At 41.0% G+C, this 18,254-nt stretch overlaps 1 protein-coding gene across 1 annotated transcript; it reads left to right on the forward strand.

Annotated features, from left to right (window-relative positions):
• The first annotated feature begins 457 nt into the window (after positions 1 to 457).
• barhl1b (BarH-like homeobox 1b) lies at positions 458 to 9,386 on the forward strand. The gene is made up of 4 exons (XM_085168220.1): positions 458 to 1,904; positions 4,250 to 4,472; positions 5,482 to 5,781; positions 8,510 to 9,386. Exons 1-4 carry the CDS (start codon positions 1,454 to 1,456, stop codon positions 8,823 to 8,825), a joined length of 1,290 nt encoding a protein of 429 aa, XP_085024346.1. The 5' UTR covers positions 458 to 1,453; the 3' UTR covers positions 8,826 to 9,386.
• Positions 9,387 to 18,254: the final 8,868 nt, after the last annotated feature.

Here is an 18,254-nt window from a genome sequence, read left to right on the forward strand (position 1 = left end):
GGCATTGATCTAGACTAATAGTGCAATGTCAAAACCCGCCAATCGTTGTAATCGATGTTAAACCTGAAAATCCTACAAATAAATAAAACTAACTAAAAGTAAAATTAGTGAGAGTAAAAAAACCTCTATATCGTTGAAGGGAAGAAAACTGTATAAATGGAATCTGTGGAGGTGGGAAACAAATCCAGTCAAAGAAAAGGAGTCGAGAAGAAAAACAGCGAGCCGCCCCACATAATAACCCCATTATAAGCCTCATCAATGATGTAATGAAAGCAAACAGTGTGAAAATTGCCTGTAAACAGTTGGATCTGAGTCTCCTGATGAATTCAGTGTCTCTTTTATCAAAGTGAGGATGAGCCAGGATGGGGGAGTCAGGGTGGGAGGCAGAGAGAGAGAGAGAGAGAGAGAAGGGGGGGGGGGGGGAGCGAGAGAGAGTGGGCGTGTGGGGAGGTCCACTTCCAGCTCCCCTCAACCAATGAAGGCTTGTCACAGGGGACTCACGTGGACGAGGCGCTCTTAAAACCTAGCTCCTGACTTTTCCTCAAGTTCAATTTTTTGGGATTTCCTCCCACCCCAACCACATCTCCTCAATTTACTTGCCAGATGTGACTGTTTAACCCAGTTTATCGCAGCTTTTTTTATTTTTGCTTTTGCGTTGCGCATCTCATCGTCCTGCGTCCTCCGCTTCTTCCTCTTTTGCTGCTCTCTTTTCCTGCAGCAGCTCTCGGACGCTTCTCTCTCACACTCTACTGGGTTTCTTTTTTAAAAGATTTATTTATTTATTAAAGGTTTGCCTGACCCCCTTGAAGGAATGCGAGCAGTTTGCCTCTGTCTTCCGCAAAGCCTCATGACCAGCTGCCCTGAAAACTGTCCCCCGGTCCCGTCTCGGGGTTGACGCTGTCCCTGTCCATGGTGCTGAACAGCTTTTTCCCGAAGACGCCGTTGAGCTGCGGCTGCTGCTCCACAAATCTTCCGTATTTCTGGGTATTTTCGGGTTCTGCAGGTGAGATGTCAGCAATGATCGCTTCATCTACCCGGAGAGGCTTCTGAACTCAAAACAGAAGGAGTTGATCCCGAAGGAAGCCAAACGAATCGATTGTGACTCCTACGGTTGATTTCAGAGAGACTCCTTCGACTCTCACGCGCTCCCTTTCTCTTTTATTTTTTTTAGACTTTTCCGAAAGATGAACATTGGAATCATGGACGATTCGTGTAACTCATCTTAGCGTGGAAATATCTGGCCTAAAAATAACGACAAGCCGGCTGGGGGCGGGGGACTGGAAGTAGCGGGTGAATTATCTTCATTTGTAGCAAATCCAAAAATATTTGTGTTGATGCCGGAAAGGGGTCACTTCTATTCTGGATCAGCTGAGACTAAAACAACCCCTTCTGCCCTAAAATAAAAACTTGTCCTGAATACCAAATGTCAGTTTGAGGAGGTCTCATCAAGACAATGGAGGCGTCCGCCAATGGGTCCAGTTTTGGCATCGACTCTCTGCTGTCCCACAGGCCTGGGAGTCCGGTGTCTAAAGGGGACAGTCTGGTGGGAGAGTGCCGCTCGCCTCTGGAGTTCAGCCCCAGATCAGACGTGGAGAGCGGCTGTTCGTCGCCTCCGTCGCCGAGGAGGGAGTGCGTGGATGAGGTAGCCCAGAGGCAAGGTCACGGCGTCGGCCTACCACCGCACCTGCAGCACGCGCAGATATCTGCTGGGTCGCAGCAGAGGACCGTGACCTCGTCGTTTCTCATCAGAGATATTCTCGCGGACTGTAAGCCTCTGGCTGCCTGCGCTCCTTACTCCAGCAATGGACAGCCGACTCAGGAGGCGGGGAGGCTGGCCTCGAAGATTGCGGACGACTTTATGGAGAAAATCCACAGCAACTCATCGTCAGACAGTGAATATAAAGGTAAGGGTGCCACACTGCCTGCCTACTCTACAGAGGAGAATGGAGGCAAGCCTGCTGTACGTCATAATACATATTTGGCTCATGCAAAAAACAAACACACAAACAAGCCAACATCAACAAAAAACAAACAAACAAAAAACTTTTGGTAGTTAAAAATTCCACTGAATGAGTTTTTCAAATCTATATTTTAACACTTTAAAACCTTTACTTGTTTCTTTATTCAGTTATTTATTTTGTATGATGTTGATGTTTGATTTATTGTTCTTCGCCTTTCATTTTGCATACGATAGTCATAAATAAAATAAAAGGGTCATGTAAAGGTCTGGCACAAAATGTGTAAGCTAGTGTAATGTGGAAGAAAATAGAGCATAAAGTTGGAACAACAACAGATCAGCTTTTCAAAATAAAGGCTAATTTGGATATTTTGGAGTGTTGACTGGTGATTAAAAATAAAATAAAAGTTCCGTTTTTAACGTCTTAAATTATTTCCTGATAATTCAATCTTTTTTACTATAAAAACAATTTTCTAATAAAATATGCAGACACAGGTGATCATACAAACATACTGCTCTTATGTGATTAGTAGCAGGTCACCGGAACGATGACCAACGATAAGCAAAATATCGACGTGAAAATCTCTGGTGCTGAGTCGCGCTTGGTTACCTCTGAATGGTGACAGACCAGAGCCTTTAATCAAGTTATTATAAATAAAAAACAGGACAAAACAAAAACGGCTGCCTGCCTGTACACGCAAACACGCGTGGTCCGCTTCAAGCTCTGCGTTAAGCAGAATATCCGTAAAGCATCTGTTGATGTCAGTGAGACACGAATGGTAGAGATGACAGGGTCGCCTCCAGATAAATGCCATCAAGGGCCTCTCTGTTTCCAATCATGTCAGCCATAACAGACGTGCCACCTCCACTGACAGTTTAATGAAGCAGTGCCTGGAAAGAACTCCACCGCTGTGGGCTACAACAGGAAATACAAACAAAATCACACTTAATACACCTACAAACTATTATTATTATTATTATTATTATTATTATTATTATTATTATTATTCTGTTTTCTCGCAAGCTATTCATTTAAACGTAGTCACTGATTTCTTCAACATTTTCCGCCCGTGCGCTCACGTGCATCACAGACTGGATGCGACGCGCTGATTGATTGAAGAAGCCGCGGGTCCCACGCGCGGCTCCCGCAACGGTAACTTTGATTTCCACGAATCCGCCTCCTGTAATATATCAGGGATTTGATGCAATTTGTCCCCGGCGCTAATCAGATTTGTAACCGCGCCCGGCCGCCCAGCTCTTGATTTCCACTCATGTCCAGGGTCCTGTGAAGTTTCTCCGGTCGCGGTTGAAAGGCTCGTCCTTTCCCTTGTGGCTCAATTAGGCGGATTATTGTGCTTCTTGAGACGACTCAACTATTCAAGTACCAAGATCTCTTGCCTTACTCGCTTCTATTGTTTTCTTCTTCTTTCTCTTCTTCTTCTTCTTCTACTTTATTTAATATTTTTTTAACTATCAGAGAATTAACTATAAGGACTACATATTAATGCTCGTCCTGACACGAAACCACGTGTACAAAGAACAAAGGCTGTGGATCTGCTGACAGGAAAATATCAAATTGGAAGGGTGAATATTGGAATAGCTTTTCATAACAATTTAAGGCCAAATCAAACAGCTCCATAAGCCTATAGGCGCAGTTTCCAGTGGCGTGATTTCACTCGAAAATGACAGCTCTTCTAAAACGTAGATAAAACTCATCGCTGGTTAAAAAATAAATGATAAAATATTTTAACATTAGAAAGGTTTTTAAAATTGATTTCTTTATATCTGCAGATTAAACGGTGCACTTTGGAGCCCGCAGAAAGTGATTTTGTGTTCATTTAAAAATGAAACTTTAAAAACAAAATAAAGCCTTCTGGTCAAAAGTTCGGCTTAATACACACACACATACACACACACAAACATATATGTATATATGTATATATCTGTATAGATATAGATATATATTTTATTTCCAATCAAAATTTCCAAAATAAGTTTGTTTTTGCTTTTTTTACACACAAAAAACAGAAAAATGTTGACAAATCCTTAATGTCAAATTTATTTTTTTGTATTTTTGTGGTTTTCGTCTTCAAATCCTACATTAAGTAAGCGCAACGTAACAGGGCAAACCATTTATTCTGTTTGTGTTTACTGATAGTTGTTTGCCCTGTAGGACAGTCATGCACAGATTTATTAGCCTCCTCTTCTTGTGGAGGCTGCTCGCAAAAAAAGATCTACTGTGTGCTGTGGGAGAGGCCTTAACTTTGGTTTCACTCTGTTTCTGTCAACCAGTGAAAGAAGAGGGAGACAGAGAGATCTCAAGCAGCAGAGACAGCCCTCAGGTCCGGCTGAAGAAGCCCAGGAAGGCCCGGACAGCCTTCACAGACCACCAGCTGGCCCAACTGGAGCGCAGTTTCGAGCGGCAGAAGTACCTGAGCGTCCAGGACCGCATGGAGCTGGCGGCCTCCCTCAACCTCACCGACACGCAGGTCAAGACCTGGTACCAGAACCGGAGGTAAAGACGCTGCTGTTTTCTAAAAGGGAGGGGGGTGGGGGTTAATCTCGTTTCTCACGGCCGGCTCATGACCCGGGACGCCATGTTTTCCAACTGAAGGTGGCAAGATTTCACCTCATATCTGAGTGAATGTGGGACGACAACGAACCATTAACTTCGATTATTGATCAGCCCGCCTTTTTCTATTAATGGATTTATTGTGTGGTCCATAAAATGTTAGAATAACTTTAAATATATCTGACATCTGATCCCAAATCATAAAAACAGCATTCACGTTTGAAGTAGAGGAACAAATTGCTTTATTTTTATTATTTTTAATTATTTTTTGTTGTTGTTGTTCTTCTTCTTATTAGATAGAAATTTCAGCTCTAACTTGTACATCTACGGGAGCACTTACTGACTGGCAGCACTTCTGTGGATTAGTGCTGGATATTTGTATTTTATATACTCTTAAGAAAAAATTAAAAGGGCATCACATAATGGAGACATGTCACGTGACCTCAAAAATATATTTTCTATATCAGCTTTTCAAATACATTAGCAAAGCTGCACAAGCTGCACAGGAAACAAATGTAAAATAAATAAAAATAGTTTTGGGTTCAGATAACTTTATTTATCTGCAGTCTGTCTCCGAGGCAGCTAAATTACATAAATAAATATAAAAACAACACTTTGGACTATGAATAATGTATCATTGCATGTGTGCATATTAATAATTCAAACAAACTACTATATCTACTCAATTATCTTTAGTATGAATTATTCACCTGCATGGAGTGCACACTGGCAACCTAACAGACATCGCTGGGTGTGAATACATGTGGCAGGTTGGAGATTTTAGTGATTTTAGAAAGAAAAAAAACCTCACTTGAATGTTAATTGGATTCCAGGTAAACAGATGGGAGATATTTTGGTGTGTCAAACACGAGACACGTATTCAGATATACATATGCTCCACACTTAAAAAAAAAAGAAGCTAAAACCTAAAAACATCTTTTATCTCTTTCAGGACAAAGTGGAAGAGGCAGACGGCGGTAGGACTCGAGCTTCTGGCCGAAGCTGGAAACTACTCCGCCCTGCAGAGGATGTTCCCGTCCCCGTATTTCTACCCGCAGAGCCTGGTGTCCAACCTGGACCCCGGAGCTGCCCTCTATCTGTACAGAGGCCCATCGGCGCCCCCGCCGGCCCTGCAGAGACCCCTGGTTCCTCGGATCCTGCTCCACGGCCTGCAGGGGGCTAGCGAGCCGCCACCTCCCCCGCCTCCCCTGCCTCCTATGAGCGGCGTGCTTCCCCGGCCAGCTCAGCAGCGGTGAGCGGGCCCCTGCAGATATTATTTTTCCTTATTTTTATTATTATTTTTGTTTTTTGTTTTTTCCTTCGCCGATCCTGGCAGCTTGGGACTCGTTAGAATAAACGACACAAAGACAGAAAGAGTTAAAAAAAAAAAAAAAAAAAACCCCGAAGAAAACTAAGACTAAAACAAACTGTTCGGCCTTTAAATGGTGAAAACTGATCCACGATGAACCCAGACGGACGGACCTTTGTGACTGAGACCCCCCGCTGCCTGTATGGAAGTTTTTTTCTTTTTCTTTGTGTCTTTGGGGGCAGGAACTTTATTTATAACTTATTTATTTTTCAATATGAATCAAAGTATCTAAGTTATGTATTTATTTGAACCCAATTACAGTATTCAGTGTTTTTCCCAAAAAACAGATAAACTGCAATTGTCGGTGGCACTTTGACCTTCAGTTCAATGCTAATTAGACCTTTATTATTATTATTATTATTATTATTATTATTATTATTATTATTATTATTAAAAAGGTGGAAACGAACAACCACCCCTGTAATTTGAATAATAGCTTATTTGAAGATCTAACGGAACAATGAAGGGATTTTCTTTGATTTTCTAGGTTGTCATTGATTTTTCTTTACACGTGAAGCCGTCATGAACCTGTAAATAAGAATATTTTGCATTTTAACCTAAAAAGACTGATTTTAAAAGAAAACTTTTTCCCGTTTGTTTGATCTGTTAGTGCGTCTCTTTCAGACCACGGTGATCCAGTATAACATAATAGGCTAGATTAGCCATCAGAAATTATACAGAAAAAAAACACACAAAAAAAACAAAAACACATATTGTCTGAGAAAGGATGGACTACCTGCCGGACCCACGTGTAGGCACATATACAGGAGAGATATGGAAAGAAATAAATCTATAAAAGTCTTTTTCTTGTTCTTAGTTGAAGTTTTTAGCTGAGTACAGTTGTCAAGTAATTTATTTAAAAGCTGTTTGATCCCCGCAGAGGGGAAGGCAATCACCTCAGTGATTATTCATTTTGTATTTTTTTCGATAAATGATTGGACTCGGGTCCGCATACAGGTGTAACCGCCTGTTGATTTGCTATAGATGTATTTGAACATTGTGGATTACTTATGTTACTTCATATGAAACCCGTGATAACCCTTAATTGTTAATACTCTCCTTTGGTGAAAAAAATGTATATTGCAGATATCAAACTTGTGGAGTGGTTCTCGTATATCTCCTGGGTCGTTTTTAATTATATATTTTCTAATTATTATTATTATTATTATTATTATTATTATTATTATTATTAATATTATTATTATTATTATTATTATTATTATTATTATTATTATTATTATTATTAAAATTTTCGTTCCTCTAGCTTTCCCCCAAATTATCTCCCCAATTTCGTGAAGTTCTTTTTTTCTTCTTTTTCTTTTTTCTGGTGAAATTCACAGCAAAAGTTGGACAGAAAAAAAGGGGGGATTTGATGTAAAAGAGAATTACTTTTATAAATGTGGAAATAAAAGTCTTTCATTTAATCAAGTGGCTGCTTGAGTGTGTGACGGGAGGGCTTTTCAGGTGGAATCAACACGTGGACGCGGGGCATCACGCAGAAGAAGCTACACGAGGTGGACAAAAACAGCAGCAACACTTGGTGCAGTCTGATGCAGCCAAGAGGAAGCCAACGATAGCTCGAAGCTCTGATTTTTTGGGGGATCGTGTTGTGCTGAATTAGCTTATTTTTTTGGGCGGGCGGGCGGGGGTACTCTTTATTTCGGATTGCGCTGTGTACACATGTGCCATTTTTTTGTTTGTTTGTTTGTTTTTTTAAAAAAAAACCTTATTATCCGCTTACATAGCAAAAAGTATCTTTAAACAAATGCAGCTTATCTAAAAAGCAAAAAAATCATTTTGAGTATTTTTTTTTTAATTTGGCATTTTTTAAAAAACGAAAATAGAAATCTGGATATTAGCAAGTTAAAATAATCATAGAAGAAGAAGAATTTTGTATGAGCAGTATGAAGGTATGAGCAGAGTCCTGTTTGATGTTTAGCGAAACGTCAGTGGGATTTATTAAAAAGACATTTTAAGGAACGTCAGTGTTATTGAGCAAAAGTTGGGGAGATGCATCCTGCTGCTTTAAATCACTTTACATGAAGACGTTATAGGAAAAAACTGTCTATCCCTCCTCTGTTTGGTTTGGTGGTGTTGATTTTAATTAATGGAAAGGTGGACAGTTGTCACTTTTTCTAATCTTCTAAAAAAAAAAAGCAGACGTCTCTGGAAATGTTAGTGCGGTTTTTTCCACTTAATATTATTATTAGTTGCGCTCATCGGGTGTTTCGTTTCCTTTTTTGACAGCAAAGGGCTTTACACATAATTAAACAAAAGGAGCAAGAGCGCACGCGGACAGTGCACACACACACACACATTCAAAAGTGCAATCAAAGATCAATTCCAGCTAATGTCTTTAAAGGAGGGCCAACAAAGCAGAAGGGTATTCTGTCCAAAATGGAGCCCCTGTCTCCTGCCATCCTCCCTCCCTTCCTCCCTCTCGCTTTCTCTCTCTCATTCCCACTTTTCTAAATTAACAGCAGCGACTCCAATTCGTTTTCCATAAACAATGCAGGAGATGAAATATTAATGTCATGTGCACAATTGTTTAAGTGCCTTAAATGATCCCCATTTGGAAATTGATTGTTTCCATCCTTCTTTTTTCCTTGAGGGTGCTGGATGCGCGCTCCTCTGCCAAACGGCTCCAACAGCTGGTGACCGGGCTGGAGCTGACTGCAGACCGGGGATCAGCGTGGGGACAGCTGGTCAGCGGCTCCACCACAACTACCACCACAACCCCTCCCTTCATCCTTACAAATTTCAATCAGCCACCCATGCACCAACCCCACTCTCATCCTCCAAGTCTGTGTGGACCCAAGTTATTCGGCCATGGCGCTTTGGGGGTTAAAGGAGTTCAGGCTGACGGACACGACTTGGCATGTAGGATGTTAACGATTAGACAAAAGACTTTAATAGGTTTTAATTGAAAGTCGATAATGGGTTTGATAGCCAGCTCCCCCTGCTGTCCTCCACGCAAGGCACCTGTTATCTGGGGGCTCCACTTAGTGGCTGACCATGCCGTGAAATATCAGACTGACGGCCCGGTAACGTGCGCTTTCATGATGCGTAAAATTGCATTAAAAATACAGTTAGCCGGCCCGGCGGGTTTTGACGACTGGGAAAGTGAAGAGAAAAAAAAAAAAAATCACCTCCCAACTTGCCAAAAGATCATTATAGTCCCATCACAAGGATCCGTGACCGATTCAGTTAACAACGGGCCATTTTTGGGGGGAGGGGGAAAAAAAAAAAAGGGGGGGGGGAGTATACTTGTAAAGTGCACAGCTGATTATATAAGCAAAAGCCCCCGTGTGTCTTGTTGGATGACTCGGAGATTTTTTGTTCTATTCTTTGCATGTGAAAGGCTGGTGGTAAATCCCCCGGCTCTTACCGTGGATTGTCCCGGGCTCAGGGTTAATGAAGTGCGGATGGAGTCTCGTTGAGTTCCCGACTGACATTAAAAAAGAAAAAAAAAAAAAGGAAAAAAAAGGCTTAAACCCAAAAGATCAGTGACTCTGCCTAATCCCACGGACTCCACTAATAATATTAATTCAAAAGAAAAAAAAGTAAACAAAATAAACCATCAACCTTTTGATGAAATTAAGAGACAATCAGAGTGTAATTTGCATTATGCTCGTGGTGTGAAAGCTTTTATATTTCCTTTTATTTCTTTCAGTGGACCAATGAGGCACCAGTGCAGCTTGCAGTAAGACTGTTGCGATGCACTGCCAGCGTTTTGTTTTTTTTAAAAAAAAGAAAAAAAATCCGCGAGGGAAGATGAAAAATAGATCAATTAAAATGTTCAAGAAACGCATGGCCTAATTTGCCGTGTTTCCCCCCCTCGAACAATAGCCATAAAAGAAAAGCTCTAATTTTACAGTTTCGTGCGCACAAGCGAAATGCGCTTTCATTTGGGCCATTATATCTGCGCTCAGTCAGATAAGAAATTATATCAATTTATCCCCACATCCCTAAAGTCTCCATCCCACATGCTATGTGCATTTGGGTCATTTTGGAATAACGTTTGAAGCCATCATAGCACACAAGTGTTTCAAAACAAAGCAAAATTGCTTTATTACACACAGATCCTCATGTGTGTAATAATCCAAACACAGTGTTTGACTTTGGTTGTTAAAAACAAAGAATGTTAAAGATTTTTCTGCCAGTTTTTCCACAAAGGGTGGTGTTTTAAACCTGTTCTTTGGAACATAAAAGAGAAATTAGAAATCTAAAAATATATATTTGAATCTCTCCAAAAACATGGCAAACTAGTCTATTATATAAAAATATAAAAGACTCATAATGCTTTAGTCTTCACGGCAAAAATATAAATGAACCAAAGCTTGATGCAGGGATTTTTTATGTGTGTTGCTTCAGTATAAAAAGCAAGTAAAACGAGGCACACTTTAGCCTGAGCTAGTCCTCGCTTCCATGCAGAGTCACCCACAACTTCATTCACTTCACTAAATTTTCCTTTGGCCCAATAGCTGAAGAGAAAGGAGAGGTTATCTTTAAAATAAATCGGACGCAGCAATGAACCGAGACGCTTAAAAAGATGAAGAACATGATGAAGTATCAGTAAGTGTAAAGAGGGAGTGAGAAGGAGTAAAAGGAGAGCAGCAGCCTCCCAGTTAGAGATCCGCTCCTTGCCTGGAGGTACAGAGGGCCGTGAGGAGGAATGAAAGCCTCGTGGAGTGGAGGGGAGATAACCCCACTAATCATTTCCCCAATATGACGGCGGAGAACTACAAACTTGGGTCAGGGGCGCGGGGATTGACATCCCAATCTCAGCAAATAATGAAAGCTTTCCTCTCGGATCACAAGGAGGGTTAGGGAGGAAGACAGGAGAGAAGAGGAGAGGAGAATGGGGGATTGACTCAGTGAAGACGCACACACAGTCTACAGTTGAAACATCTAATTTCTGTATTTTCTTCCACTGGACTGGAGAGGAGAAAGAATATCTCACACATGCCAATATGTTGACTGAAACTGGCATATGTTGTAGTTTTAGGACGATACATTCTGGCATCGTTAAAACCACCAAGAACTTCAGTACCACTGATAAAAACTGACTGAAAGTGTATTTAAAAAAACTGCCTTCTCTATTTTTTTTCACTAAAATTGGATGAAGCTTAGAAAATAAGTTAAAGATACAGAAATTTATTGATCCAGCAATAGGCTAATATCAGCCAGTTAGCATACAGGATGAATTTTAATGTTGCGAAACATCAATTTCGCAATCATTATACACCAGGAACTCCAAATCTTGTCTTCCAAATCCAGTATGAAAAAAGGGTGAGAGACTTTTTAGACGTCCTTGTTTCATTGTCGAAAAAAAGAAGAAGAGATAAATAGCAACAAAGCTGTATCCACATTAGGTATCAGCTAAATTGTCATTTTAAACATCGTCATTGGTATCAGCCAAAGATTTCAGTCGTTAAAGCAACAGTAATGCAAACATTTTGGATTGTGTTATTTGAGTTGGGTCAGCAAAAGTTTCTTATTAATTAGTCTGGTGAAGGCTACCTAGCTTGCTAGCCAGCTATTAGTCCTAAAGTATGGTAATCAAAACGCAAGCTAATGTTTTACTAAAGTACTGTTGGTAAGAGATCAATAAATTGCCTTGTTTCCAGCATTATTATTATAGCTAAATTACCATTATTTGATAGTGTTACATATCCTTCACTGGTTAGTCAGCAGAACAAACAAAAAACAAAACAAAAAGGTCGCTAACACACAAAAAACGGTTTCAGTGTGATGTACAAAAAAAAATCACAATCCTGATTGATTTTCAACTAAGCTCATAACTAAAGAGCTTTTTTCGAAAAAGAACCAAAAAAATGTTGTTTAGCTTTTTCAGTGTTTAATCTTTTATCGCCTTTGAAGAGGACAACTTCCCACAACCTCTGGATGTTCTTGGGTTAAACATCCTGACTCAACAAGAAACAAGACACAATGGCATGATGGCAGTTTGATGGACACTGTAGTTTTTTTGTGTTCACAAAGTAAGTTTAGGTTAAGTTTATGTAACTCATAAAAGCTCTCAAATAGTTTTTGAAAAGTCGTCTTTTCTTTTTTAGATTATGGAAACACCCACAATAATGCGACTCGTTTCATTCACAAAGACCAATGAAAGAAGCGCTAAATCAGAGCTCACTGGGTAACAAAGGCTAGCGGAACAAAGGCAAGCCTGGGCATGGAGTCAACTCTTTCTAGCAGCTTTTAAATAAGCAGGATTAAATGAATTAACGGTAATGCTGCGTTCTATTTATTTCTTCTTGTCAACGTCTGCCAATTGAAAATATTACGGGAAATTTCTCCCATATCTTCAACTCTGAACAGTTTTCACCATACGGAGCTTTGTCTGAGTCGACACCTGAATCTGAATCTTTTGTTTTTAATTGTACACAAATAATCAATGCAAACTAGTTTCGAAATATGTTAAGCCTGTTGTCCTCTTAAAAGACAGATTCATTCGTTCATGACACACCCCAATAATAATAATAGTTAGCATTAACTTTATAGAGCTAGCTATTATTATTATTTATTTATTTATTTTTCTGATAAATGCGGGAAAATGTTTGTAAACTCCTGATGTCAATTATGTTTCAGTTTAATATGATGTAGATTACACCCCCCCCCCCCCCCCCAAAAAAAAAAAGCAGCTTTCTTTTGTTCTATCAGTGTGAGACATTTCTTAAATGACAGTTTTTAGTTTTATTTTATTTTTTAATGTTTAACAAACTGTCCTGAAACCAGGGCCACTCAAGTTTTAGAATATATTTCTTCTTGAAGGGACTTCCACTTTTCCCATACAGTGTTTAAAGCCATGTTGTTCTCAGCAGGGGTTGGTGTAAGCCACACTACTATCAGATGACGCCGATTATCCAATCAATACCTTGTTATGTCAGGCTTTTTCACCTGCCACACTGCCCTCTCTGCAACCACTCCGGTCAAACAACATGGCAAAAGGAGAAAAAAAAACAGCCCGAGGCCCTGACCCCCAACGGTCAGCAAGCGCTACAAATGCCTCTGGGACCAACAGTGAGTAAATCCTACACTGTTCAGTCTAGACAAAGACATTTGAGAAAATGGGAAATAAATAAATAAATAAAAAATAAATCAAAACAAATTATTGGTGATCTTTCTATTTTTCAGCCTTGACATGTTACATGTCTGCAGGAAAATGCAAAATTAAAGAAAACTGATGCAGACAAATAAGAATTTCACTTGCCAGACAACAGGAGACATTTTCCATTTTCATATTTGTAAACTGGGCAGTTTCACGGTCGTGATTAGGTGGCAAAAATCTAATCACAACAGGTCAAACCTTTAAAAATATATTTTTTTCCTCTATCTAACAACCAAGGTCAGCAATCTCATAATAAAGCTGGTCCTTCAAATTCTGGAAAAGCAGCCTTTTTTTCCCCTCTTCAGCACAGCATAAATGTACTTATACATGTGGAAGAATGTGCACACTGTGGTTTGATTTGAAAGAGGGCTCAATCAGAGGAAACAGGCAGTTTCTTGCACACCCCAGTGGATCCTCTGGGTCACTGTCGGGGCCACAGGGAGGCCTCTCACCTCATAAACATAAAGGGAGGAGAGGCCATCAATAAGAGATGAGGAGTGGTATACATGTATTTTTCAGTGCTGCTTCTGTGTGATGTCTGGCAGTTCTCTCACACTCTGTCTCCTGGTGGAGGGCAGAGAGCAGAGCAAGACCACGCATTTTTTTTTTTTTTTTTTTTTTTGAATTAGGCCTTCCTCACTCCCTGTCTGCATTTCGAGGTGAGGACAAAGAAGTGGGTAAGCGAAGGGTGGAGGCAAAAAAAAGCCCCTCCAAAAAGTAGTATGTCGCTGGATAACAGGTACCCACCTTTGCCAGCGGGCTGATTGCTGCATTAGTGAAATGAGGGAGTTTGGAAACAGGGTTAATAGGAAAAATTCAGTCATCATGATCAAGTGTCTCACCTACAGGGTTTCTGTCATTAAGTCTTTAAAGATACATTATAAAAATCACTGATGTTCGACCATCCAAATATATATAATGGTGATGTGCGGCTAAAGCTAAAACAGAGAAAAGCAACAAAATTAAATCTACATCTAAGAGAACTAAATATGCCAAGCATGACGGTTTACAGGCTGATATAGATCAGCTGATTTTTCTTCATAGAATTTAGTCAGATTGACTCGAGTCTTGGCTGTGGATAAATTATGGGAAAGTTGCAAATGCGTCAAGGGAGCAACGGCGTGGTTTCAGTCAGGAATGGAAGTAATTGATGTTGCTTGCAGCCTACAGGGGAGTGAGCGAGCGAGCGAGCGAGCGAGCACACAACAATCGATTCGATCAGCGATGGCAGGCAGGAATACTAGCACAGACTTGGTTTGATTTGCATGTAAAAAGATCCCACTGATTTATTGTTATTATCAAAAGGCAGGCAGCTGTTAGGCTACTAATACAAGACTACCAGCACTGTCGCATTAGTGTTCAGCTCTACTCAACTGAGAGTAAACAAATTAACATCCATTTTATATCAGAGTTCAATAAACTTGAAAATACCCGGATGCTGTTTAAAAAAACACTGAACAAAAGAACACAGAAAACATACCAAATGTATCATTTTAAAAAAAAAAATATTGAATTTGATGGCAGTAAAGTTGGGACCATCCATGTTTAACATTGTATACGTGGTAATAGATGCAGTCTAGCATTGTCTTGCTGAAACATGCAAATCCTTCCCTGTAAAAGACTCCAGCTGAATAAGATAGCCTTTATGTACCTTTCAGCAATGTTTGTGCCTTTCCAGATGTGCAAGGTGCCAGTTTCATAGGCACTAATGTACCCGCATGCCATCAGAGATGCAGGTTTTTTGAATAAGCGCTGATCAACCTGGATTGTCTCTCTCATTTTTTGGTCCAGAGAATCCAGTGCTCATGTTTTCCAAAAAGATATTCACATTTTGATTTGTCTGACCACAGAACAGTTTTCTTCATTGTCCGTTTTAAATGAACTTTGGCACAGAGAACACGGCAGCCTTTCTTGATCATATTCACATATGTCTTCGTCTTTGTATGATCGAGCTTCAACCTGCATTTGTGGATGTCACAGGAGCAATGAGGTGCTGACTAAAGGCCCTTGGGTCACAGGGATCCTTGTTCTTTGCGCACAGAGATTTCTTCAGATTCTTGGAATCTTTGATGCTATTATGTAGTGTAGATTATGAGATATTAAAGTTTTTGCAATTTTAAACTGTACCACACATGCCCAAAAAAGCTCTTTTTATAGCCAATCATGTTATTGATCTGTTGTCAATGAACTTAATTAGTTGCTAAATCTTTCTCTAATTGTTTCATTGTAGTACTTACTTTTCCAGCAGCGTGCTTCTGCCATCAAATTGAATACAAGCTAATATTATCCATGAAATACTAATATGTGTCAGTTTAAACATTTGATGTGTTCTCTGTCTTCTATTGTGAAAAATTATGGGCTTATGAGATTTGCAAATCACTGCATTTTGTTTTACGCAGCAAAGATTCTTTTCCAATGATATAAAATGACTTTCTAAGTAGTTGGAATCAGTGAGGATTTGAAACCCACATGCTATTTTTCTTGGGTTAATTTAGTAGTATTTGTGTATGCATGATGTCAGCTGTCCATAAACAACATATTCGTGTGTATATGTACCCACACACACATAAAAACAAGAGGTCAATATTTTACTGTGTTTGTTTCCACTTGTCTGCACACACACAGAAATTATGTGTATCTCACACACTCATGGAGGGTGTCAGGTGTGTCCGTCTTGGGGTCACTGATGTTGGAGAATCAGTCAAGAGTGGACGGGTCGGGGACTTAAAGGGGAGCCAAAAAGCCCCTAATTGGACAAGTGAGACCGGTGGCGCTGATGTTGATGACGGGGAAGACAATCTACCTCAGTGACCACTTCTTGACATGCCATTTGCCTCTGAGGACCCCCAGGGCTGGCCAAGCACCTGCCCGACAGAGCCATAACTCCAGGCCACAGCGAGGACCTCGGGCTAACAAGCCAATAAGGCAAGAGTGGTGGAGTGAGAGATAGAGAGTCAAGAAAGACAGCCGAGAGGAGTAAAGAAAAAGTAGGAATAGGCCGAGAAGTCAAGAGGAGACACTTTTCTGCTGCAGAAACTTTATTCTCTGAATCACGCAGAAGCCGGAGATCTCACACTGCCGAGAGGATGGCTTTAATCGCAAAAGAAGCGCCGTGGTTTCCCTGCCTTGCTCACGATCGTAATGCGCATTTCATCATCAGACAAACTGACACCGATATATTTACATGGAGAAGGAACAGCAGAGGAATTTGGAGGCATCTTGTCTGGGAGATCAGAGGCCCGGTTTAGAGCACGGAGGCAGCACAAACAAACAACAGCAAAGGCCCCTAGCTCTGCACACACACTCATAAACACAGACACCCACAGACACCCACACCTGTATACACCTGAGTGGGGGGAAAACACACTCTCCTATTTTGAAGTTTGTCTGGAGTGGCAAGCTGAATAAAGCATGTGAAGCGTGATGCCAGGTAGGAGAGAAAACTAGCTTCAAACGGTTATCAATACAATTGGCTGTGCCAGGCGCAGCAGTTTAACCTCTTTAGCAAGCTGGGTGTCTGCTAACTGGATGTGACGCTTTCACTGGAAGGCGCCTTCTGTGGTGTCGTCTTCACAAAGACTCACAGGGGCCTGATGGGTACTGAGAGTCCCAGTTTAACTGCGCAGCGCCGTGTCCCTTTGACAGTCCCCGAACTCAACCATAATAACATCCCAAGAAAACACAACAAATTCTCCCACTTGGCTGAGAATAAACAATATAAAAAACACCCCAACAAGTTATGATGTGCAGCGGAAATTTGCAAAACAGTAAATAGTGATTCAAGTGCTTCTCACAACAGATGTCTCAAGTTAGCCTGTTTATGGGAATCAACTTTTCCTGACAGCTCTCATAACACTTTTTTTTTTTACCTAAGAATATCAGCATCCTCTTACACGCAGTAAAGGACAAATACTGTGAGCCATACAAAATAATTCCAACATATTTGTAAACACTGACATGAGTACAAAGATAAACAGGCTCCCCATAAAAATCCATCACATCAAACATTTTTCTCCACAGCTCTGCAGCATAATTTATACCCTTGCTCCATCGTGCTTGTTGGAGATTTTTTTAATAGATGATGGGACTATTTACAGTGAAACTACTCAGAAATATGTGACTTAAGCACATTTAAAGGTTGAGCAATTATCAACTGCCCGCTGATCAAACCCCCTCATCTAATAGCCTCAATGTATGTCACCTATCCTGAGGTGTGAAGACGAGGAAGCAGGAATAAAATAAATTCACAAGAAGCTTGGAGGTTGCCAGAGCAGGGAGGAAAAAGGGCAGGGGAGCAGCCTGCCAAGGATGTGGCGGAGGCGTTGGGGATTGCAGCTGGCGTGCAGTCAGGCTGGCTGGGTGCGGCAGCAGCCCCTGCACCCATTGATCCTGCGCAGAGGCAGGTTTCAGCAGACCCGAGGGTGCCAAGACGCCGCCATCCAAACCTGGAGCTATCATTCTCCACATGGACTCACAAAAAAAACCCAGGAAAAAATGCACAGAGAGCACTCATGTCTGCAATATGTGTATGCATGCCGCCACACACGCACACACACCTCTGACAGGCCGTACACAGATGTTCCAGTGATAACTATGACAATGTCAACACATACTGCTGCCTAACTCACATCCTGAGTCATAATGAACTAGGGGCATCGAGTCTCCATTTCTTCTTCTGGGCTTCTCTGACAATTTGTAGACTGCTTCTGGCTCCAGGTTGCTTCCTGACCCCCAGGAGCAGAAAGAGGAGACGAGGCAGAAATGGGGAAGAGGCTCAGACAATAATAGCAACAGAGCGTATACACACACACACACACACACACACACACACACACACACACATATATATATATATATATATATATATATATATATATATATACATATAGGAGAAGCTGATTGGGATGAAGAGATGTGTCACTCTGTAACCGGGCTCTCCGTTTTAACACCACATTGGCGTGTGACCTCAAAGAGCTGCTGTCCCCTTCAGTTAGGACGGAGAGAGGATTAGCAGCCAGGGGAGGCAAGGAGTGGGGAGATGGCTCGCGCAGATAGAGTAATTGGCGCAGCTAACGGAGTATTAAAGAAAGGGGAGGTTGAGTTATAAGATGCGGCAAAGGAAAGGCGAGGAGTCAGCAGGGGGTGGGAAAGATAGACCCGCTGATATGAAGACCCAGGCAAAGCCAGCACAGTGTGGCAAGGAGGCCGATACACAAACACCACAGAG

Source organism: Neolamprologus multifasciatus, chromosome 7 (assembly GCF_963576455.1).
Source record: "Neolamprologus multifasciatus chromosome 7, fNeoMul1.2, whole genome shotgun sequence".
Classification (NCBI taxonomy): domain Eukaryota; kingdom Metazoa; phylum Chordata; class Actinopteri; order Cichliformes; family Cichlidae; genus Neolamprologus; species Neolamprologus multifasciatus.

Excerpts from the sequence above, each read along its gene's own strand:
- barhl1b (XM_085168220.1), top strand. The coding sequence starts at position 1,454 with ATGGAGGCGTCCGCCAATGGGTCCAGTTTTGGCATCGACTCTCTGCTG. Across the intron at positions 1,905-4,249 it reads GTCAGACAGTGAATATAAAG|TGAAAGAAGAGGGAGACAGA; the intron begins GTAAGGGTGCCA and ends TCTGTCAACCAG. Across the intron at positions 4,473-5,481 it reads ACCTGGTACCAGAACCGGAG|GACAAAGTGGAAGAGGCAGA; the intron begins GTAAAGACGCTG and ends TATCTCTTTCAG.